The sequence below is a fragment of the Carcharodon carcharias genome, chromosome 7, assembly GCF_017639515.1.
Source record: "Carcharodon carcharias isolate sCarCar2 chromosome 7, sCarCar2.pri, whole genome shotgun sequence".
NCBI classification, from domain to species: Eukaryota; Metazoa; Chordata; class Chondrichthyes; order Lamniformes; family Lamnidae; genus Carcharodon; species Carcharodon carcharias.
The window spans coordinates 191,295,083-191,315,455 of NC_054473.1; the positions used below are offsets into that span (position 1 = coordinate 191,295,083).

General features: G+C 49.8%; 2 protein-coding genes across 2 annotated transcripts in view; one reads left to right on the plus strand and one right to left on the minus strand.

Annotated features, from left to right (window-relative positions):
• The window catches only part of galns (galactosamine (N-acetyl)-6-sulfatase), a 98,356-nt gene extending 93,526 nt beyond the window's left edge, over positions 1–4,830 (minus strand). Inside the window, exon 1 of the mRNA XM_041191579.1 lies at positions 4,706–4,830. Coding sequence (XP_041047513.1) covers positions 4,706–4,819 — 114 coding nt within the window. The 5' untranslated portion in view covers positions 4,820–4,830. The remainder of the gene's footprint in view (positions 1–4,705) is intronic.
• trappc2l (trafficking protein particle complex subunit 2L) lies at positions 4,779–18,605 on the plus strand. Its single transcript, XM_041191580.1, has 5 exons — positions 4,779–4,913; positions 6,071–6,243; positions 8,890–8,977; positions 16,494–16,573; positions 17,630–18,605. Exons 1-5 carry the CDS (start codon positions 4,881–4,883, stop codon positions 17,673–17,675), a joined length of 420 nt encoding a protein of 139 aa, XP_041047514.1. The 5' UTR covers positions 4,779–4,880; the 3' UTR covers positions 17,676–18,605.
• Positions 18,606–20,373: the final 1,768 nt, after the last annotated feature.

Genomic DNA, 20,373 nt, shown 5'->3' on the forward strand with positions numbered 1-20,373 from the left:
AGCTCAGTCACTGAGTGTGTTCCCCATGGGGGAGAGGAGAGGGGAGGCTGAGGAAGCTCAGTCACTGAGTGTGTTCCCCATGGGGGAGAGGAGAGGGGAGGCTGAGGAAGCTCAGTCACTGAGTGTGTTCCCATGGGGGAGAGGGAAGGAGGGGGAGGGGAGGCTGAGGAAGCTCAGTCACTGAGTGTGTTCCCCATGGGGGAGAGGAGAGGGGAGGCTGAGGAAGCTCAGTCACTGAGTGTGTTCCCCATGGGGGAGAGGGGAAGGAGGGGGAGGGGAGGCTGAGGAAGCTCAGTCACTGAGTGTGTTCCCCATGGGGGGAGAGGGGGAGGGGGAGGCTGAGGAAGCTCAGTCACTGAGTGTGTTCCCCATGGGGGAGAGGAGGAGGGGAGGGGGGAGGGGAGACTGAGGAAGCTCAGTCACTGAGTGTGTTCCCCATGGGGGAGAGGAGAGGGGAGGCTGAGGAAGCTCAGTCACTGAGTGTGTTCCCCATGGGGGGAGAGGGGAAGGGAGGGGGGAGGAAGCTCAGTCACTGAGTGTGTTCCCCATGGGGGAGTGGGAGGGGGAGGGGAGGCTGAGGAAGCTCAGTCACTGAGCGTGTTCCCCATGGGGGAGAGGAGAGGGGGAGGGGAGGCTGAGGAAGCTCAGTCACTGAGCGTGTTCCCCATGGGGGAGAGGAGAGGGGGAGGGGAGGCTGAGGAAGCTCAGTCACTGAGCGTGTTCCCCATGGGGGAGAGGAGAGGGGAGGCTGAGGAAGCTCAGTCACTGAGTGTGTTCCCCATGGGGGAGAGGAGAGGGGAGGCTGAGGAAGCTCAGTCACTGAGTGTGTTCCCCATGGGGGAGAGGGGAGGGGAGGCTGAGGAAGCTCAGTCACTGAGCGTGTTCCCCATGGGGGAGAGGAGAGGGGGAGGGGAGGCTGAGGAAGCTCAGTCACTGAGCGTGTTCCCCATGGGGGAGAGGAGAGGGGAGGCTGAGGAAGCTCAGTCACTGAGTGTGTTCCCCATGGGGGAGAGGAGAGGGGAGGCTGAGGAAGCTCAGTCACTGAGTGTGTTCCCCATGGGGGAGAGGAGAGGGGAGGCTGAGGAAGCTCAGTCACTGAGTGTGTTCCCCATGGGGGAGAGGAGAGGGGGAGGGGAGGCTGAGGAAGCTCAGTCACTGAGTGTGTTCCCCATGGGGGAGAGGAGAGGGGAGGCTGAGGAAGCTCAGTCACTGAGTGTGTTCCCCATGGGGGAGAGGGGAGGGGAGGCTGAGGAAGCTCAGTCACTGAGTGTGTTCCCCATGGGGGAGAGGAGAGGGGGAGGGGAGGCTGAGGAAGCTCAGTCACTGAGTGTGTTCCCCATGGGGGAGAGGAGAGGGGGAGGCTGAGGAAGCTCAGTCACTGAGTGTGTTCCCCATGGGGGAGAGGGGAGGGGAGGCTGAGGAAGCTCAGTCACTGAGTGTGTTCCCATGGGGGAGAGGAGGGGGGGGAGGGGAGGCTGAGGAAGCTCAGTCACTGAGTGTGTTCCCCATGGGGGGAGAGGAGAGGGGAGGCTGAGGAAGCTCAGTCACTGAGTGTGTTCCCCATGGGGGAGAGGGGAGAGGGGAGGCGTGAGGAAGCTCAGTCACTGAGTGTGTTCCCCATGGGGGAGAGGAGAGGGGGAGGGGAGGGAGGCTGAGGAAGCTCAGTCACTGAGTGTGTTCCCCATGGGGGAGAGGGGGGGGGGAGGGGAGGCTGAGGAAGCTCAGTCACTGAGTGTGTTCCCCATGGGGGAGAGGGGAGGGGAGGCTGAGGAAGCTCAGTCACTGAGTGTGTTCCCCATGGGGGAGAGGGGAGGGGGAGGGGAGGCTGAGGAAGCTCAGTCACTGAGTGTGTTCCCCATGGGGGAGAGGGAGGAGGGAGGGAGGCTGAGGAAGCTCAGTCACTGAGTGTGTTCCCCATGGGGGAGAGGGGAGGAGGGGGGAGGGGAGCTGAGGAAGCTCAGTCACTGAGTGTGTTCCCCATGGGGGAGAGGAGGAGGGGAGGCTGAGGAAGCTCAGTCACTGAGTGTGTTCCCCATGGGGGGAGAGGGAGGAGGGGAGGCTGAGGAAGCTCAGTCACTGAGTGTGTTCCCCATGGGGGAGAGGGGGAGGGGGAGGGGAGGCTGAGGAAGCTCAGTCACTGAGTGTGTTCCCCATGGGGGAGAGGGAGGGAGGGGGAGGGGGGCTGAGGAAGCTCAGTCACTGAGTGTGTTCCCCATGGGGGAGAGGGAGGAGGGGAGGCTGAGGAAGCTCAGTCACTGAGTGTGTTCCCCATGGGGGAGAGGGAGGGGAGGCTGAGGAAGCTCAGTCACTGAGTGTGTTCCCCATGGGGGAGAGGGGAGGGGGAGGGGAGGCTGAGGACGCTCAGGTCACTGAGTGTGTTCCCCATGGGAGAGGGGAGAGGTGGGGGGAGGGGAGGCTGAGGAAGCTCAGTCCACTGAGTGTGTTCCCCATGGGGGAGAGGGAGAGGGGAGAGCTGAGGAAGCTCAGTCACTGTGTGTGTTCCCCATGGGGGAGAGGAGAGGGGAGGCTGAGGAAGCTCAGTCACTGAGTGTGTTCCCCATGGGGGAGAGGAGAGGGGGAGGGGAGGCTGAGGAAGCTCAGTCACTGAGTGTGTTCCCCATGGGGGAGAGGAGAGGGGAGGCTGAGGAAGCTCAGTCACTGAGTGTGTTCCCCATGGGGGAGAGGAGAGGGGAGGCTGAGGAAGCTCAGTCACTGAGTGTGTTCCCCATGGGGGGAGAGGAGAGGGGAGGCTGAGGAAGCTCAGTCACTGAGTGTGTTCCCCATGGGGGAGAGGAGAGGGGAGGCTGAGGAAGCTCAGTCACTGAGTGTGTTCCCCATGGGGGAGAGGGGAAGGAGGGCGAGGGGAGGCTGAGGAAGCTCAGTCACTGAGTGTGTTCCCCATGGGGGAGAGGAGAGGGGAGGCTGAGGAAGCTCAGTCACTGAGTGTGTTCCCCATGGGGGAGAGGAGAGGGGGAGGGGAGGGGAGGCTGAGGAAGCTCAGTCACTGAGTGTGTTCCCCATGGGGGAGAGGAGAGGGGAGGCTGAGGAAGCTCAGTCACTGAGTGTGTTCCCCATGGGGGAGAGGGGAGGGGAGGGGAGGGGAGGCTGAGGAAGCTCAGTCACTGAGTGTGTTCCCCATGGGGGAGAGGGGAAGGAGGGGGAGGGGAGGCTGAGGAAGCTCAGTCACTGAGTGTGTTCCCCATGGGGGAGAGGGGGGGGGGAGGAGAGGGGAGGCTGAGGAAGCTCAGTCACTGAGTGTGTTCCCCATGGGGGAGAGGAGAGGGGGAGGGGAGGGGAGGCTGAGGAAGCTCAGTCACTGAGTGTGTTCCCCATGGGGGAGAGGGGAAGGAGGGGGAGGGGAGGCTGAGGAAGCTCAGTCACTGAGTGTGTTCCCCATGGGGGAGAGGAGAGGGGAGGCTGAGGAAGCTCAGTCACTGAGTGTGTTCCCCATGGGGGAGAGGGGAAGGAGGGGGAGGGGAGGCTGAGGAAGCTCAGTCACTGAGTGTGTTCCCCATGGGGGAGAGGGGGGGGGAGGCTGAGGAAGCTCAGTCACTGAGTGTGTTCCCCATGGGGGAGAGGAGAGGGGGAGGGGAGGCTGAGGAAGCTCAGTCACTGAGTGTGTTCCCCATGGGGGAGAGGGGAAGGAGGGGGAGGGGAGGCTGAGGAAGCTCAGTCACTGAGTGTGTTCCCCATGGGGGAGAGGAGAGGGGAGGCTGAGGAAGCTCAGTCACTGAGTGTGTTCCCCATGGGGGAGAGGGGAAGGAGGGGGAGGGGAGGCTGAGGAAGCTCAGTCACTGAGTGTGTTCCCCATGGGGGAGAGGAGAGGGAGGCTGAGGAAGCTCAGTCACTGAGTGTGTTCCCCATGGGGGAGAGGGAGAGGGGGAGGGGAGGCTGAGGAAGCTCAGTCACTGAGTGTGTTCCCCATGGGGGAGAGGGGAAGGAGGGGGAGGGGAGGCTGAGGAAGCTCAGTCACTGAGTGTGTTCCCCATGGGGGAGAGGGGGGGGGAGGCTGAGGAAGCTCAGTCACTGAGTGTGTTCCCCATGGGGGAGAGGGGAAGGAGGGGGAGGGGAGGCTGAGGAAGCTCAGTCACTGAGTGTGTTCCCCATGGGGGAGAGGGGAAGGAGGGGGAGGGGAGGCTGAGGAAGCTCAGTCACTGAGTGTGTTCCCCATGGGGGAGAGGGGAAGGAGGGGGAGGGGAGGCTGAGGAAGCTCAGTCACTGAGTGTGTTCCCCATGGGGGAGAGGGGAGGGGAGGGGGAGGGGAGACTGAGGAAGCTCAGTCACTGAGTGTGTTCCCCATGGGGGAGAGGAGAGGGGAGGCTGAGGAAGCTCAGTCACTGAGTGTGTTCCCCATGGGGGAGAGGGGAAGGAGGGGGAGGAAGCTCAGTCACTGAGTGTGTTCCCCATGGGGGAGTGGGAGGGGGAGGGGAGGCTGAGGAAGCTCAGTCACTGAGTGTGTTCCCCATGGGGGAGAGGAGAGGGGAGGCTGAGGAAGCTCAGTCACTGAGTGTGTTCCCCATGGGGGAGAGGGGGGGAGGGGGGGGGGTGGGAGCCATTTTCTACCTGAATGTGGAGCAGGTTCGAGGACCTGTGTAAGCGGGAGCGCGCGGGGACAGATGCGGGAGCGCGCCGCTGTATACGGGGCGTTGGGAGCGCGCAGCAAGCGAGCCTGCCGGGAGGCGCGCATCAACTGTTTGTGGCTCACGTCGTCCATGAGGAGGATGATGACGTTGGGCGCGCTCCCGTTTCCCGGGGGCGCGCTCCGAATCCCGGTTCCCGCCGCCGCCCCGAGACACATCCCGAGAAGCAACCGCCACATCCTGGTCCTTATGACCCCGTGACCTGCCGGGCACGTGAGTAGGTCAGCTGATAGGGGCAAGATGGCGGTGTGTGTGGCGGTCATCGCCAAGGAGGTGGGAAAAGAATAAGCCCCGGCGATGTGATGTGAGGGGAGGGGAGGGGAGGGGTCGAAGGTCAAGGTTCCGGTTCTTTGCCCCTGGAGCGGGATACAAACCCCGGGCTCACGGGGACGTCGAAACCAGGGGAGCAGGAGCATAGCCCCTGGGCGGTCGTAGCCCGTTTGGGGGGCTTGAAATCCCTGGTCGCTGGGAGCAGGGTGGTCGAAACCCGTGGCCCCCGGGGTTGGGAGTAGGAGGAGAAGGAGGGAGGGAGGGAGGGAGGGAGGGTGGGGTCAAGGCTTGTGGTGGGGCGCTTGACACTGCAGCAGGGTGGGGTGGGGTGGGGCTGCGGGGTTTGAAACCCCAGGAGGGGGAAGGGGTTGGATGCGAGTTCAATAATCCCAGGAGGGGTGGAGTTTCAATCTCTGAGGAGGGAGGGGGGTGGGGGGCGGAGGCTTCAATCCTGGGGGGCGGCATGTGGGCGGGAGAAGTTAAACTTTTTTTTTATAATGCCATCTTGGATGCAGCTTTCTCACCCATAAAAAACGGTTGCTGAAATAAGACCCCAAAGATTAGGAATACTCAGCATCTCTGGAGAGAGAAAACAGAGCCAACATTTCAGGTCAATGACCTTTTATCAGATCACAGCTTCTCCTTGAAGAGAAGGCTGAGGGGAGATTTGAAGTGTTCAGAATTCTGAGGGGCCCGGACAGAGGAGACTAGGAGAAACTTCCTATTGGTGGAAGGGTCAAGAACCAGAGAGCATGGATTGAAGGTAATTGGCAAAAGAAGCAATGGCAACATGAGATAAAGCTTTGTTATGCAGTGAGCGGTTAAGATGTGGAATGAACTGCCTGAGGGTGCAGTGGATGCAGATTCAGTTGAGGCTTTCAAAAGAGAACTGGATCAATACCTGAAGAGAAAAATGCAGGACGCTGGGGAAAAGTGGGGGATTGGGGCTAGGTAAATTGATCTTGCCAGAGAGCCTGCACAGTAGGATGAGCTGAATGGCCTCCTGTAACCATTCTATGATTCTATGAATTGTTTACTGTTTCTCTCCACAGATGCTGCTTGACCTACTGAGTATTTCCAGCATTTTCAGTTTTGATTTCAGATTTTCAAGCATTTTTCTTTTGAACTTAGTTGCTGACATATTTGTTGCTCTTGTTTAGAACTATCCATTGTACATTAAAACTGTCCCAACGGAAAATGAGCTGAAATTTCACTACACAGTTCACACTTCACTGGATGTCGTGGAGGAGAAGATCTCAGCTGTTGGGAAGGCACTCGTGGATCAGAGGGAGCTCTACTTGGGATTACTTTACCCCACTGAGGATTATAAAGTGTATCCTTAATGAACGACTCTGGGCTTTAAAAAATAACACAGACTGAGTGCAGCCAGTGCAACGATTGGGAAAATGGGAGAAGGTGAGGAATAGTCTCACTGAAGAAGGATGAAATCACTTCAACGATAATGAAGGATACAACAAAAGATTAGCAGGCAATGGAGACCTTATGTTTAGAATTAAGAAATAGAAAAAGAATTAAGATTGTAGTGCAAGTTGTGTATAGGCACTGTGGTAGCAGCTGTAAAGTGGTAAATTGTTTAAGTGCAGAGATTGGATGAACATTTTAGTAAAGGCAATCTGTTTTTAAAGGGGGCTAGTAAGTTTCATATAGTTTGTGGAAGACTAACGCATTTCCGAAAGGTAGTGAACTTCTTGAAAGTGATGTTCCTCTTGGGCAGGCATGTCCAACATTTTCACTTGTGGGGCACGTTTCCATTTTTTTCATAATCAAATGGCTGATGAGCAAATTTCGGAAAGCAAGGGTTTGGCACAGCTTTAAACTGAGTTTTAGAAAAAATGTGCTATTTAGAAAAGAAACAACTCGTTGAAAAATAAACCAATGTGAAAGCAATATATTACTTTAGAGAGTAATTAATAAATTAAACCAGTGTGTGAGAGGGTCAGTGTGTGTGTGTGTCCTGCTCATTCCCAGTCTCGATGCTCATTCACTCACCCTTGCCCAGTGGGTGAGTAGGTGTGAGTATGTGGTGGTGAGAAATCAGAAACTGGGAGTAAGTCAAACACACACTCCCCCACATACACACACACACACACACACACACACGCTCTCAATCCCACCAACACTCACTCCCACCCACACGCATCCACTCTCCTCACCCTCCCACTCACACTCACCCAACTCCATGCACACTTTGCCGGCCTCTCCTCTCCCCGCCCCGGCCCAACCTCTCCTTCCCCCCCCCACAACCTCTCCTCCTCCTCCCCCCCCCCCCCCCCCCCCCCCCCCCCCCCCCCCCCCCCCCCCCCGCCGCCTCTCCTTCCCCCGTCACTGCCCCCCCCAACCAGACTGATTCCTGAGTTGGCAGGATTGTCGTATGAGGAAAGATTGGGCTGACTGGGCCTGTAATTCACTGGAGTTTAGAACAAAGAGAGGACATCTCATTGAAACATAAAATTCTGACTGGGCTGGACAGCCTGGATGCAGGGATGATGTTTCCTCTGGCTGGGAGTCTAGAACAGGGGGTCACAGTCTCAGGATACGGGGTGAACCATTTAGCTCTGAGATGTGGAGAAACTTTTTCACTCAGAGGGTGGCGTACCAATGGAATTCTCTACCACAGAGGCTGTGGAGGCAGTCACTGAATATATTTAGAAAGTAAAAGTAGACTCTAAAAGTGTCAAGGTTTATGGGGAGAGAGCAGGAGTATGGCGTTGAGATAGAGGATCAGCCATGGTCATATTGAATGGCGGAGGTAGCTCAAAGGGCTGAATGACCTCCTCCTACTTTCTATGTTTTTAAAGAAAATAATCAAAACGGCTAATGGGATGCTGGCCTTTATATCTGACTGTCTAGAATAGTGGGGGGATGGGATGGTGGGGTACAGCTATGCAAAGTTCTGGTTAGACCGCACCTGGAGTACTGTGGACGGTTCTGGGCACCACACTTTATTGGCCTTAGAAGAATGCACCAGAATGACACTTGAACTCCAAGGGTTAAATTATGAGGAGAGATTGCACAAACTCAGGTTATTTGTTAAAGGGAACTGTTAGTTTCTCTAACCATCCTATGATTCGATGACACGATTTCCAGTGGTTGGGGTGTCAAGGAGCAGGGGGTATAACCTAAAGATTCTAGCTAGGGTTGAAATTAGGAACCACTTGGATACACAAAGGGTGGTAGCAGTTTGGAACCCTCTTCTGCAAATGGCAATTGATGATAAGTCAATTGTTAATTTAAATCTGAGATCGATAGATTCTTGTGAACTAAAATTAAGGGTTACAGGGAAAAGTTGGGTGTGTGAAGTTAGGTCACAGATCAGCCATTGTCTCATTGAAGGGTGGAAAGGGGTCGAAGGGCCAAGTGGCGGCCTTCTGTTCCTATGTTCCTAGACACAGCAGAGAGACTAAGCTCAGGCTTGGCAGGAATTAGATTCATGTTGATCAATAAATTGATCCATTGAGTTCCACCTCCAGCTTCCAAACTCATAAGATCTTAAGAAATAGGAGCAGGTCGAGGCCATTCAGCCCTTTGAGCCTGTTCTGCCATTCAGTAAGATCATGGCTGATCTGACTTGACCTTAACTCCACTTTCCTGCCTTTTCCCCCTAACCCATGACTCCATTGTCAGTCAAAAACTCGGTCTGTACGCAGCTGTCACGGGTAACGTTGAGTGAAACAAAAACCAGTTTGGTCTGGGATCCTGCTTCTGACCCCTGCTGGGGTTGAGTGTGTCGAAGTCAGGTGAAGGTGGGATCTTGCTTGACTGTGATGCCCTTCATACTTCAAAAGCAGCTGTCATTCACTGTCTGGACTTGTGCTGCTTTAATCGGCCATTGCTTGACTGAGCTTTGTGTCCTGAGCTGGGTGGGGGGAGGGAGGGTACAGGGTAGTGGATGTATCCTGCACCCTGATTGGTGGACTCTGCATCCTGACAAAATGTGAACCTTCACTGATGTTTCCAGATATGGCTATGTCACCAACACTAAAGTGAAATTCGTTATTGTCGTAGATTCTTCCAATATCGCACTGAGGGACAATGAAATCCGCAGCGTAAGTATCTAACCCCATGCTGTACCTGTCCTGGGAGTGTTTGATGGGAACAGTGTAGAGGGAGCTTTACTCTCTATCTAACCTGGTGCTATACCTGTCCTGAGAGTGTTTGATGGGGACAGTGTAGAGGGAGCTTTTCTCTATATCTAACCCCGTGCTGTACCTGTCCTGGGAGTGTTTGATGGGGGCGGTGTAGAGGGAACTTTACTCTGTATCTAACCCCCTGCTGTACCTGTCCTGGGAGTGTTTGATGGGAGCAGTGTAGAGGGAGCTTTACTCTCTATCTAACCTGGTGCTATACCTGTCCTGAGAGTGTTTGATGGGGACAGTGTAGAGGGAGCTTTTCTCTATATCTAACCCCGTGCTGTACCTGTCCTGGGAGTGTTTGATGGGAACAGTGTAGAGGGAGCTTTACTCTCTATCTAACCTGGTGCTATACCTGTCCTGAGAGTATTTGATGGGGACAGTGTAGAGGGAGCTTTTCTCTATATCTAACCCCGTGCTGTACCTGTCCTGGGAGTGTTTGATGGGGGCGGTGTAGAGGGAACTTTACTCTGTATCTAACCGCCTGCTGTACCTGTCCTGGGAGTGTTTGATGGGAGCAGTGTAGAGGGAACTTTACTCTGTATCTAACCCCATGCTGTACCTGTCCTGGGAGTGTTTGATGGGGACAGTGTAGAGGGAGCTTTACTCTCTATCTAACCTGGTGCTATACCTGTCCTGAGAGTGTTTGATGGGGACAGTGTAGAGGGAGCTTTACTCTGTATCTAATCCCGTGCTGTACCTGTCCTGGGAGTGTTTGATGGGGACAGTGTAGAGGGAGCTTTACTCTGTATCTAACCCCGTGCTGTACTGTCCTGGGAGTGTTTGACGGGGACAGTGTAGAGGGAGCTTTACTCTGTATCTAACCCAGTGCTGTACCTGTCCTGGGAGTATTTGATGGTGGGGGGGGTGGTGGCGGGGCGGCGAAACTGTAGTGATGTTGTCGCTGGACTAGTAATCCAGACCCAGGGTAATGCTCTGGGGACCCGGGTTTGAATCCCACCATGGCAGATGGTGGAATTTGAATTCAATAAATATCCGGAATTAAAAGCCTAATGACCATGAAATTGTCAATTGTTGTAAAAACCCATCTGGTTCACTAATGTCCTTTAGGGAAGGAAATCTGCCGTCCTTACCTGGTCTGGCCTACATGTTATTCCAGACACACAGCAATGTGGCTGATTCTTAACTGCCCTTGAAATGGCCTAGCAAGCCACTTAGTTGTACCAAACTGCTACAAAGCTTCAAAAAACGAATGAAACTGGACAGACCGCCCAACATTGACCTAGGCACCGGAAACAGCAAACTCAGCCCTGTCGACTCTGCAAAGTCCTCCTTACATCCATCGGGGGCTAGTGCCAAAATTGGGAGAGCTGTCTCACAGACTAGTCAAGCAACAGCCTGACATAGTCATCCTCACGGAATCATATCTTCCAGGTGGCATGAGGGGATTTTCTTATGAGGAGAGGTTGAGTAGGTTGGCCTGTACCTCATTGGAGTTTTGAAGAATTAGAGTGGACTTTATTGAGATATACAAGATTCTTAGGGGGCTTGACTGGGTAGATGCTGAGAGATTGTTTTCCCTTTGGGAGAGCCAGGGCTAGAAGACATAATCTCAGAGTAAGGGGTCACCCATTTTAAGACAGATGAGGAATTTCTTCTTTCAGAGGCTAGTGAATCTGGAATTCTTTCCCACAGAGGGCTGTAGTGGCTGGGTTGTTAAGTTTTTTCAAACCTGAGATAGATTTTAATCAGTAAGGGAATCAGTGGTTTTGAGAAAAAGGCAGGAAAGTGGAGTTCAGGATTATCAGATCAGCCATGATCCTGAATGGCAGAGCAGACTTGATAGGCCGAATGGCCTACTTTGCCCCTTCGCCTTAGTCTTATGGTAGTGTCTGGGACATTATCATCACTATCCCTGGGTATGTCCTATCCCACTGGCATGACAAACCCAGCAGATTTGGCAGCACAGTAGTATACAGTCAGAAGGGAGTTGCCCTTAGAGTCCTTAGCATCGACTCTGGACCCAATGAAGTCTCATGGCATCAAGTCAGACATGGGCAAGAAAACCTGCTGCTGATTACGATGTACCACCCTCCCTCAGCTGATAAATCAGTGCCCCCCATGTTGAACACCAGTTGGAGGAAGCACTGTGGGTATCAAGGACGCAGAATGTACTCTGGGTGGGGGCCTTCAATATCCATCACCAATGTGGTTGGGTACTCATGACTTTTTGACTACTGACCGAATCCTAAAGGGCATGGATGCTAGACTGGGTCAGTGGCAGCTGGTGAGGGTACCAACGAGGGAAAAACATACTTGACCTCATCCTCGCCAACCTGCCTGCTGCCGGTGCATCTGTCCATGACAGTATCAGTAGGAGTAACCACAGCACAGTCCTTGTGGAGACGATGTCCCGCCTTCACATTGAGGATACCCTCCATCGTGTTGTGTGGCACTACCACCATGCTGAATGGGATGGATTTCGAACAGATCTAGCAACTCAAGACTGGGCATCCATGAGGCACAATGGACCATCAGCAGCAGAATTGTAATCGAACACAATCTGTAACCTCATGGTCCAGCATATCCCCCAATCTACCACTACCATCAAGCCAGGGGATCAACCCTGGTTCAATGAAGAGTACAGGAGGGCATGCCAGGAGTAGCACCAGGCATACCTAAAAATGAGGTGTCAACCTGGTGAAGCTATAACACAAGATTACTTGAGTGCCAAATAGCAGAAGCAGCAAGTGATAGACAGAGTGAAGCGATCCCACAGCCTACGGATCACATCTAAGCTCTGCAGTCCTGCCACATCCAGTCGTGAATGGTAGTGGATAATTAAACAGCTCACTGGAGGAGGAGAGTCCACAAATATCCCCATTCTCAATGATGGAGGAGCCTAGGACATAAGTGCAAAAGATAAGGCTGAATTTGCTACAATCTTCAGCCAGAAGTGCCAAGTGGATGATCTATCTTGGCCTTCTCCAGAGGTCCCCAGCATCACAGATGTCAGTCTTCAGGCAATTCGATTCACTCCACATGATATCAAGAAATAGCTGAAGGCACTGGATACTACAAATGCTATGGACCCTGGCAATATTCCAGCAATAGTATTGAAGATTTGTGCTCCAGAGCTTGCTGCACCCCCAGCCAAGCTGTTTCAGTACAGCTGCAATGCTGGCATCTACCTGGCTATGTGAAAAATTGCCCAGGTATGTCCTGTACACAAAAAGCAGGACAAATCTAACCCGGCCAATTACAGCCCCATCAGTCTACTCTTGATCATCAATAAAGAAATGGAAGGAGTCATCAAGGGTGCTATCAAGCAGCACTTGCTTAGCAATAACCTGCTCACTGATGCCCAATTTGGGTTCTGCCAGGGCCACTCAGCTCCTGACCTCATTACATCCTTGGTTCAAACATGGACAAAAAAGCTGAACTCCTGAGTTGAGATGAGAGTGACTGCCCTTGACATCAAGACCGCGTTTAACCGAGTGTGGCATCAAGGAGCCCGAGCAAAACTGGAGTCATTGAGAATTAGGGGGAAAACTCTACATTGGTTGGAGTCATACCTAGCACAAAGGAAGATGGTGTCATAAAAGCAAAAAACTGCGAATGCTGGAAATCCAAAACAAAAATAAAAATACCTGGATAAACTCAGCAGGTCTGGCAGCATCTTCGGAGAGGAACACAGTTAACGTTTTGAGTCCATATGACTCTTCAGCAGAACTAAGATGTTTGTGGTTGTTGGAGGTCATTCATCTCAGCTCCAGGAGTTCTTCAGGGTAGTGTCCTGGACCCAACCATCTTTAGTTGCTTAATCAATGACCTTCCTTCCATCCTAAGGTCAGAATTGGGGATGTTAGCTGATGATTGCACTATGTTCACCATTCGTGACACATAAGAACGTAAGAAATAAGAACTAAGAACAGGAGTAGCAAATTCGGCCCCTCAAGCCTGCTCTGTTATTCAGTAAGACCATGCCTGATCATTTTGTGTTTCGATTTCCACAATCCCATCTATCCCTGATCACCTTTCATTCCCTTGTCTAACACGAATCTGTCTACCTCTGCTGTAAAAATATTCAATGACCCTGCCTCCACTGCCTTCTGAAGCAGAGTTCCAAAGTCGCACAACCCTCGGAGAAAAAATTTCTCCTCATCTCTGTCCTGAAAGGGTGACCCTAATTTGAAAACTGTGCCCCCTAGTTTTGGACTCACCCACTAGAGGAAACATCTTTTCGACATCCACCTTGTAAAGCCGTTCAGGATCTTGTATGCTTCAGTCAAATCACCCCTCACTCTCCTAAACTTCAATGGAAACAAGCCCAGTCTGTCCAACCTTTCCTCATAAGACAACTGACTCATTCCAGGTGTCAATCTAATAAACCTCCTCTGAACCACCTCCAATGCATTTACATCCTTAAATATGGAGACCAAAACTGCACACAGTATCGAGGTGCGGTCTCATCCAAGCCCTGTATAACTGAAGCATAACATCCTTACTTTTATGTTCAATCCCTCATGTAACAAAGGATAACATTCCATTAGCCTTAATTACTTGCTGTACCTGCATACTAACTTTTTGTGATTCACTTACTAGAGCACCTAGATCCCTCTGCGCCTCGAATTATGCAGCTGTTCTCCATATAAGTAATACTCTGCTTTTTGGTTCTTCCTGCCAAAGTGAACAACTTCACACTTTTCCACATTAAACTCCATTTGCCAGATTTTTGCCCACTCACTCAACCTACCTATATGCACTTGCAACATCCTCATGTCCTCATCTCAACATACTTTCCTACCTATCTTTGTGTCATCTGCAAACTTAGCTACCATGTCTTCGCTCCCCTCATCTACGTCATTGATGTAAATTGTAAAAAATTGAGGCCCCAGCACAGACCCCTGTGGAACTCCACTCATCACATCCTGCTAATCCGAAAAAGACCCATTTATGCATACCTCTGATTTCTGCCAGCCAGCCAATCTTCTATCCAGGCTAATATGTTACCCCCTGCACCATGCGCTTTCATTTTCCATAATAACCTTTGATGTGGCACCTTATCGAATGCCTTCTGGAAATCCAAGCACAGTACGTCTACAGACTCCCCTTTATCTACCACATGTTACTCCTTCAAAAAACACCAATAAATTGGTTAAGTATGATTTTCCTTTCACAAAACCATGCTGACTCTTCCCGATTGCCTTGACCTCTTCTAAAGTGCCCAGCTGTAACCTCCTTAATGATTGATTCTAACAACTTCCCCACAACAGACGTCAAGATAACTGGCCTATAGTTTCCTGTTTTCTGCCTCCCTCCCTTCTTGAATAGAGGGATTGTATTTGTTACTTTGCAATCTGATAGAATCTTTCCAGAATCTAGCGAATTTTGGAAAATTAACACCAGCTCATTGACTACCTCGTTGGTCACCTCTTTTAAGACCCTAGGATGTAGTCCATAGGGTCTCCTCAGGTACTGAAACAGTCCATGTCCAAATGCGGCAAGACCTGGACAATATCCAGGCTTGGGCTGACAAGTGCTTAGTGATATTCGTGCCAGGCAATGACCATCTCCAACAAGAGAGAGTCTAACCATCGCTCCTCGGCATTCAATGGCATTACTAGCACTGAATCCTCATCTGTCAACATCCTAGGGATTACCATTGACCAGAAACTGAACTGGATGATCCATATTAATACTGTGGCTACAAGAGCAGGTCAGAGGCTGGGAGTCCTGTGACGAGTAACTCACCGGATACCCTAAAACCTGTCCATCTACAAGGCACAAGTCAGGAGTGTGATGGAATACTTCCCACTTGCCTGGATGAGTGCAGCTCCAACAACACTCAAGAAGCTTGACACCATCCAGGACAAAGCCTGGATTGGCACCACACCCATGAACGTTCACTCCCTCTGCCTCCGATGCACAGTAGCAACAGTATGTACTATCTACAAGATGCGCTGCAGGAATTTCCCAAGGCTCCTTAGACAGCACATTCTAAACCCACGACCACCACCATCTAGAAGGGCAAAGGCAGCAGATAGATGGGAACACCATCACCTGGAAGTTCCCCTCCAAGTCACTCACCATCCTGGCTTGGAAATGTATTGCCGTTCCTTCACTGTTGCTGGGTCAAAATCCTGGAACTCCCTTCTTAATAGCACTGTGGGTGTACCTACGCCACATGGACTGCAGCGATTCAAGAAGGCAGCTCACCACCACCTTTTCAAGGGCAACAAGGATGGGCAATGAATGCTGGCTCAGCCAGTGACACCCACATCCTGTGAATGAATTTTAAAAAAAGTCGGTCCCTTCATCCAGGTCATTACTATAGCTTGTAAATAATTGAGGCCACAGCAGTGATCCTTGTGGCATTCCACTAGTTACAGCTTGCAAACCTGAAAATGATCCCTTTATCCTGACTCTGTTTTCTGTTAGTTAGTCAATCCTTTTAGCTCAGTTGGCTGGATGGCTGGTTTGTGATGCAGAGTGACACCAACAGTGTGGGTTCCATTCCCATATCGGCTGAAGTCATCCATGAAGGCCCTGCCTTTTCCACCTCGCCCCTTGCCTGAGGTGTGGTGAACCTCAGGTTAAATTCACTGCCAGTTGTGTCTCTCTAATGAGAGAGCAGCCTATGGCCCTCTGGGACTATGACAACTTTCTTTCGTTTTTTCCACATTAATATATGACCTCCCAACAAAATGAGCTCTTACCTTGTGCAGTAACCTGTTATGTGACACCTTACCAAATGCCTTTTGGAAACCCAAATACACCTCGCCTGCTGGTTCCCCTTTATCCACCCTGCTTGTTACATCCTCAAAGAACTCTAATAAATTGTCCAAACACTATTTCCTTTCACAAAACCAGACTCTACCTGATTTTATTATGATTTTGTAAATGTCCTGCTACTACCTCCCAAATAATGGATTCCAGCATTTTCCCAATGATTGATGTTAGGTTAACTGGCCTAAAGATTCCTGCTTTCTGTTTCCCTTCCTTCTTGAATACAGGTGTTACCCTTGTTGTTTTCCAATCCACTAGGACCCTTCAAGAAGCTAGGGAATTTTGGAAGATTCAACCAGTGCATCCATTATCTCTGCAGCCGCTTCCCTTAAGTCCTTAGGTTACAGGCCATCAGGTCCATGGGACATGTCAGCCTTTATCCCATTAGTTTCCCTAATACTTTTTCTCTTATGATTATGATTGTTTAAAGTTCTTCCCTTTTCCCCCCTGCTTTTCTACTATTATCTAAGGAAGGATATATTTGCAACAGAGGTTCACCAAATCAATCCCTGGGATGGCTCCTCAAATAGCAGACACTTACTGCAGATGCAGTTGCTTCATTGCCTGCCCTACCATCTTAATTTGTTTTATTGTATCTAAGTTTAGAACAGCACCGGACAATTAGTCAATATAATCTCGAGTGCAGCATCATCATTTCACTTCTTGTGTTTTTTCTCTCCAGATGTTCAGAAAACTCCATAATTCCTACACAGATGTCATGTGCAATCCATTCTACAACCCGGGAGAACTGATTCAGTCCAAGTAAGGAGTGTTTGAGGGCAGAACATGGGATGACGAACTCTGATTTGCTCTTTGGTTCTGGTATATATGTGTTATGCTGATAAAAGGCTAGTGGAAAATGGAAGTTACCCAAAAGACTAAATAATAGGAGTCAGTTGAAATCTTCAAGATGGATATATTTTTGTTTGTTAGGGTATTGAGGGATTTAGGGCAAAGATGAGTAAATGGAGTTGAGCTGAATGGTGGGACAGGCTTTAATAGCCTCTCCCTGTTGGTATTGTCATTTATATCTTCTTCCGGGCAGTTTTTCCCCTATTTTTGTTTGATAGGAAAGGGTGGGGAGGGGTCAGCATGGAGTGGAACTCACTGTGTAGTCCCAGAGCTGTTCTGTACCCTCATTCTCCAGTGTATCTGTACTGGAGAAGTGATATTTAAATGTTTGGGAATCATGGCCTGAGGGCTGTTATCAGCAGATCCTCTGCACTCCTTATCTCCACTGATGGTACATGTGGGGGGAAAGAGAGGCAAATCTCTTCATCACTTGGCATCCAGTCATAGAATGATGACTGTCCTGTGTGGATGATCGCTCTAAATCCAGCCGTGGGCATAATTCACACTGCAGTTTCTGAAGACTCTTGAAAAGTTCCAACTGATTCACTTCAGCTGGAGGGAGATGGGAGAAACCAGGCTGAGTGTAGCTCACTGATTTATTGACCTATTAGTGAGTCACTGGTGAGGTTAGCTCCAGTTCCAGAAATTACCAAGTTACAGGATGCTCTAGGTCCCAGGGTGATCAAAGCTCATCCAGTGGGAAAGTGAAGTGCATGAAGTCCATTAGTGGGAGAGGAAGATGACTCAATCTATCTCTGTTCAGACTTGACCACCTCAGACTCGGGAGGTTGTAGGGTTGGTCTCCCAGATTTCTAGCAATGGAATGGTAGCAGTAGGGCCTGGAGACCAGTGCTTACCCATCCTACCTGGCATGCAGTGAGAACCCCATAATATCACTGACCACCTATTGATCTTATGTTTTTAGGATGCTGCCAATAACTGATGGCCTTGTGCTCTGTGTTTCAGGGTCTTTGATAACATGGTTTCGGGCATGATGGTTCAGGTCTGCTGAGGCCCTGAAAATCTGTGGAATTCCTGCTCTCCCCCAGCTCTGTGCTGTGTACCAGCTTCTCCAAAAGTTTCCAGGACAGCTTTCAGTGACACAAATGTCCTGAATAAAATGAAAAATCACACAAGATGCCATCGGATTCTATGTTAATTTATTTAATTTATGGGCTGAAAGTTTCATCAAGACTACAGTGTTTGTTACATAAATTTGCATAAGACTTTTGATTCAATCCAACATCTAATCATTCCTAATTTAACATCCTCTTTTTTAGCAGTTTGTTTTGTGATGTTTATCTTGTATTTCCTGGCATGATGAGTGGGGTTGGGTGGCATGAGGAGTAGCTTAAAAGATGATACTCTTGGAGTGTGTAAAGTGTGTATATCTTACCTGGTTATTTCCCAGAAGCATAGAGGAAAAGGAGAAAATGAATCATGACACTCGAGACTGTTGTACAATTGTGTTATAAAGAGTGAATACCCCAGTAAAACTCATTCAGCAGCTTAACCTGTCTAATATCTAAGACTTGTGTGTCCTGACTGCAGGGCTGAGTCTGTGTGGAATTGGAGGGAGATGCCCTTTTATATGAGGGAGCAGGACATTAGATATAGTTTTACCAATGCTGAGGTGTTAATTGGTTAACTGAATCCTTTATTTGCTGATTCTTCCACATCTAGCATTGGCTGTTCTTCTCACTAATTCGAGGAAGCAGTGTCCTGATTGAATCCAGGCATCTCATCTTCAATTTGAGAATTGGAAGTGCCCCAAATATTTGGATTCTATGGGTTTCTCTCCATGCTGTTGAATGGAGATGTTAAAGGTTTGATAACTAATAGTTTGTTAGATACATAGTGTCTATTATTTGAGTTTATGCATATATTGCCCTTTGCTGGTGCATGTGCTCTGAATTAGAAATATAATTTGAGGCTCATCTCATTCTTGTGTCTTGATTGTGATGTTTTTGGTACATGGACTTTGGTTAAATAGTGTTACATTCTGATCCTGTTTCCATCTGCTCCATCCAAGGCTGGTAAATAACTGAATATATCGAAAGCCATACATCCACAAAAACTGCCTATCAGCTTCCACTGCTGGGAGGGTATATTTACAGCATGATCAGTTTACATGTACTGGTTCCAATACAAAGATTGACATAGGAATTTATAATTTGTGACTTTAAAATACAGCGCTGACAAATAACATTATTTCACTTAGTCTTCACATCCTGTGCAGAACACCGTGGGAGATAAGTGAATCTTTTAATAATTCACAAGTGATTTTTTTTTGCAGTGGGTTGTGCTTGTATCTGGTAAATGTCCAGATGTATTTGTGTATTAGTAGTGCCGTTTGTATTGCCAAGCGTGTGTATAAACACGAGCAAATGCATAACACTTGGCAGGTACATTCTAAAGACAGGAAATGGTGTGATATTAAAATCCTTTATTAACACATACAGAATAAGTACAGACATACCTGAATCATCATGTTACAGAGTCACAGGTGAACATACAGTATACTGAAAGCCCAAGTAAAGGAGAACAACATGCCCAAACATCTGTCACATCACCTTGCTAGAATGGTCACAGAACTAAAGAAAATTCCAGTGAAACAAAACTCCACCTTTAGTACTTTAAATTGAAGTATTGCACAGTAAAATTCAATACATCAATAAACTTAATCACTGCTCCAGGGATCGATGCATTGCGGTTGGTCCTTCCAGAATGATATGTGAAATGACAGATGATAAAGACCAAACATGCTGGTCACTGCAGATCAACTCTCACATCCTGAATCTACCACTCTTGCTCAGGCTGCTTCACCAACACTAGTTCCTCATCCTTCAACTATTCCCACTGTCGCCCACACCCCCCACCATGACTCTAGGATACAGACTGAGTAAGGCAGGCTCTTGGATTGTGTGGGATCCCTTCAAACCCAGTGTCCCACATGTATGATGGATCAGCCAGGTATGATGGATCAGGAGCAAGAATCATGCCTGATTTTCTTCTCTTGAGAGCATTGGATCATCTATCACTGTGTTATCACTCAACACAGTGTAGACAGAACTGTTGGTATCCAGCCCCATACATTGTTTTCAATCTTTTCTATGTTGCTCAGTCTCTAGCTACGTGTGTGTTACTGAGATTTATCATCAGGATGCAGAACCTGACATGCAGAGAAACAAAAAGGAACAGAAATGTTTGGACCATTTAAGAACGAATTCAGATTTCAGGGCTGATCAGAAACTAGAATCAACAGTGAACTGCAATTAGTCTGAGAAAAGTGATTGGAGAAGATGCACATGCTGTGCACACACTGGCTGTTAGGAACATGGGACCATCACACAGATGACAGCTCTGGCCTGTTAGTACTCTGTATGTTGTGTAACATGCAAGGGTTTTACTGGGTAGGTGAGCAAAATCACCAAGCAGTGATTCTCCAAATGAGCAAAGAGCCCCAGTCACAGCAGCTGTGTACAGGGACTGTATTGCCATGAAGCTGGAATTGTATTTGTAGAGAGCTGCATGGCTGCAGATCACTGGGACAGTATGGCGTGATTTTAAATATGGAGACAAGGGTTCATTGGAACACTGAACCAGTGAGATTGGGGATGGCGCTGTAAAGAGCTGATAAGGTGGAGGCTGGGATCTAGAGAAGTGAGTATTGGAGAAGCCAATCCTTGATATTGGGTACCCTGGGGTGT

Coding starts and splice junctions, on each gene's coding strand:
- trappc2l (XM_041191580.1), top strand. CDS start 4,881: ATGGCGGTGTGTGTGGCGGTCATCGCCAAGGAG. Junction 4,914..6,070: donor TGGCGGTCATCGCCAAGGAG/GTGGGAAAAGAA, acceptor GCTCTTGTTTAG/AACTATCCATTGTACATTAA. Junction 8,978..16,493: donor GGGACAATGAAATCCGCAGC/GTAAGTATCTAA, acceptor TTTTCTCTCCAG/ATGTTCAGAAAACTCCATAA.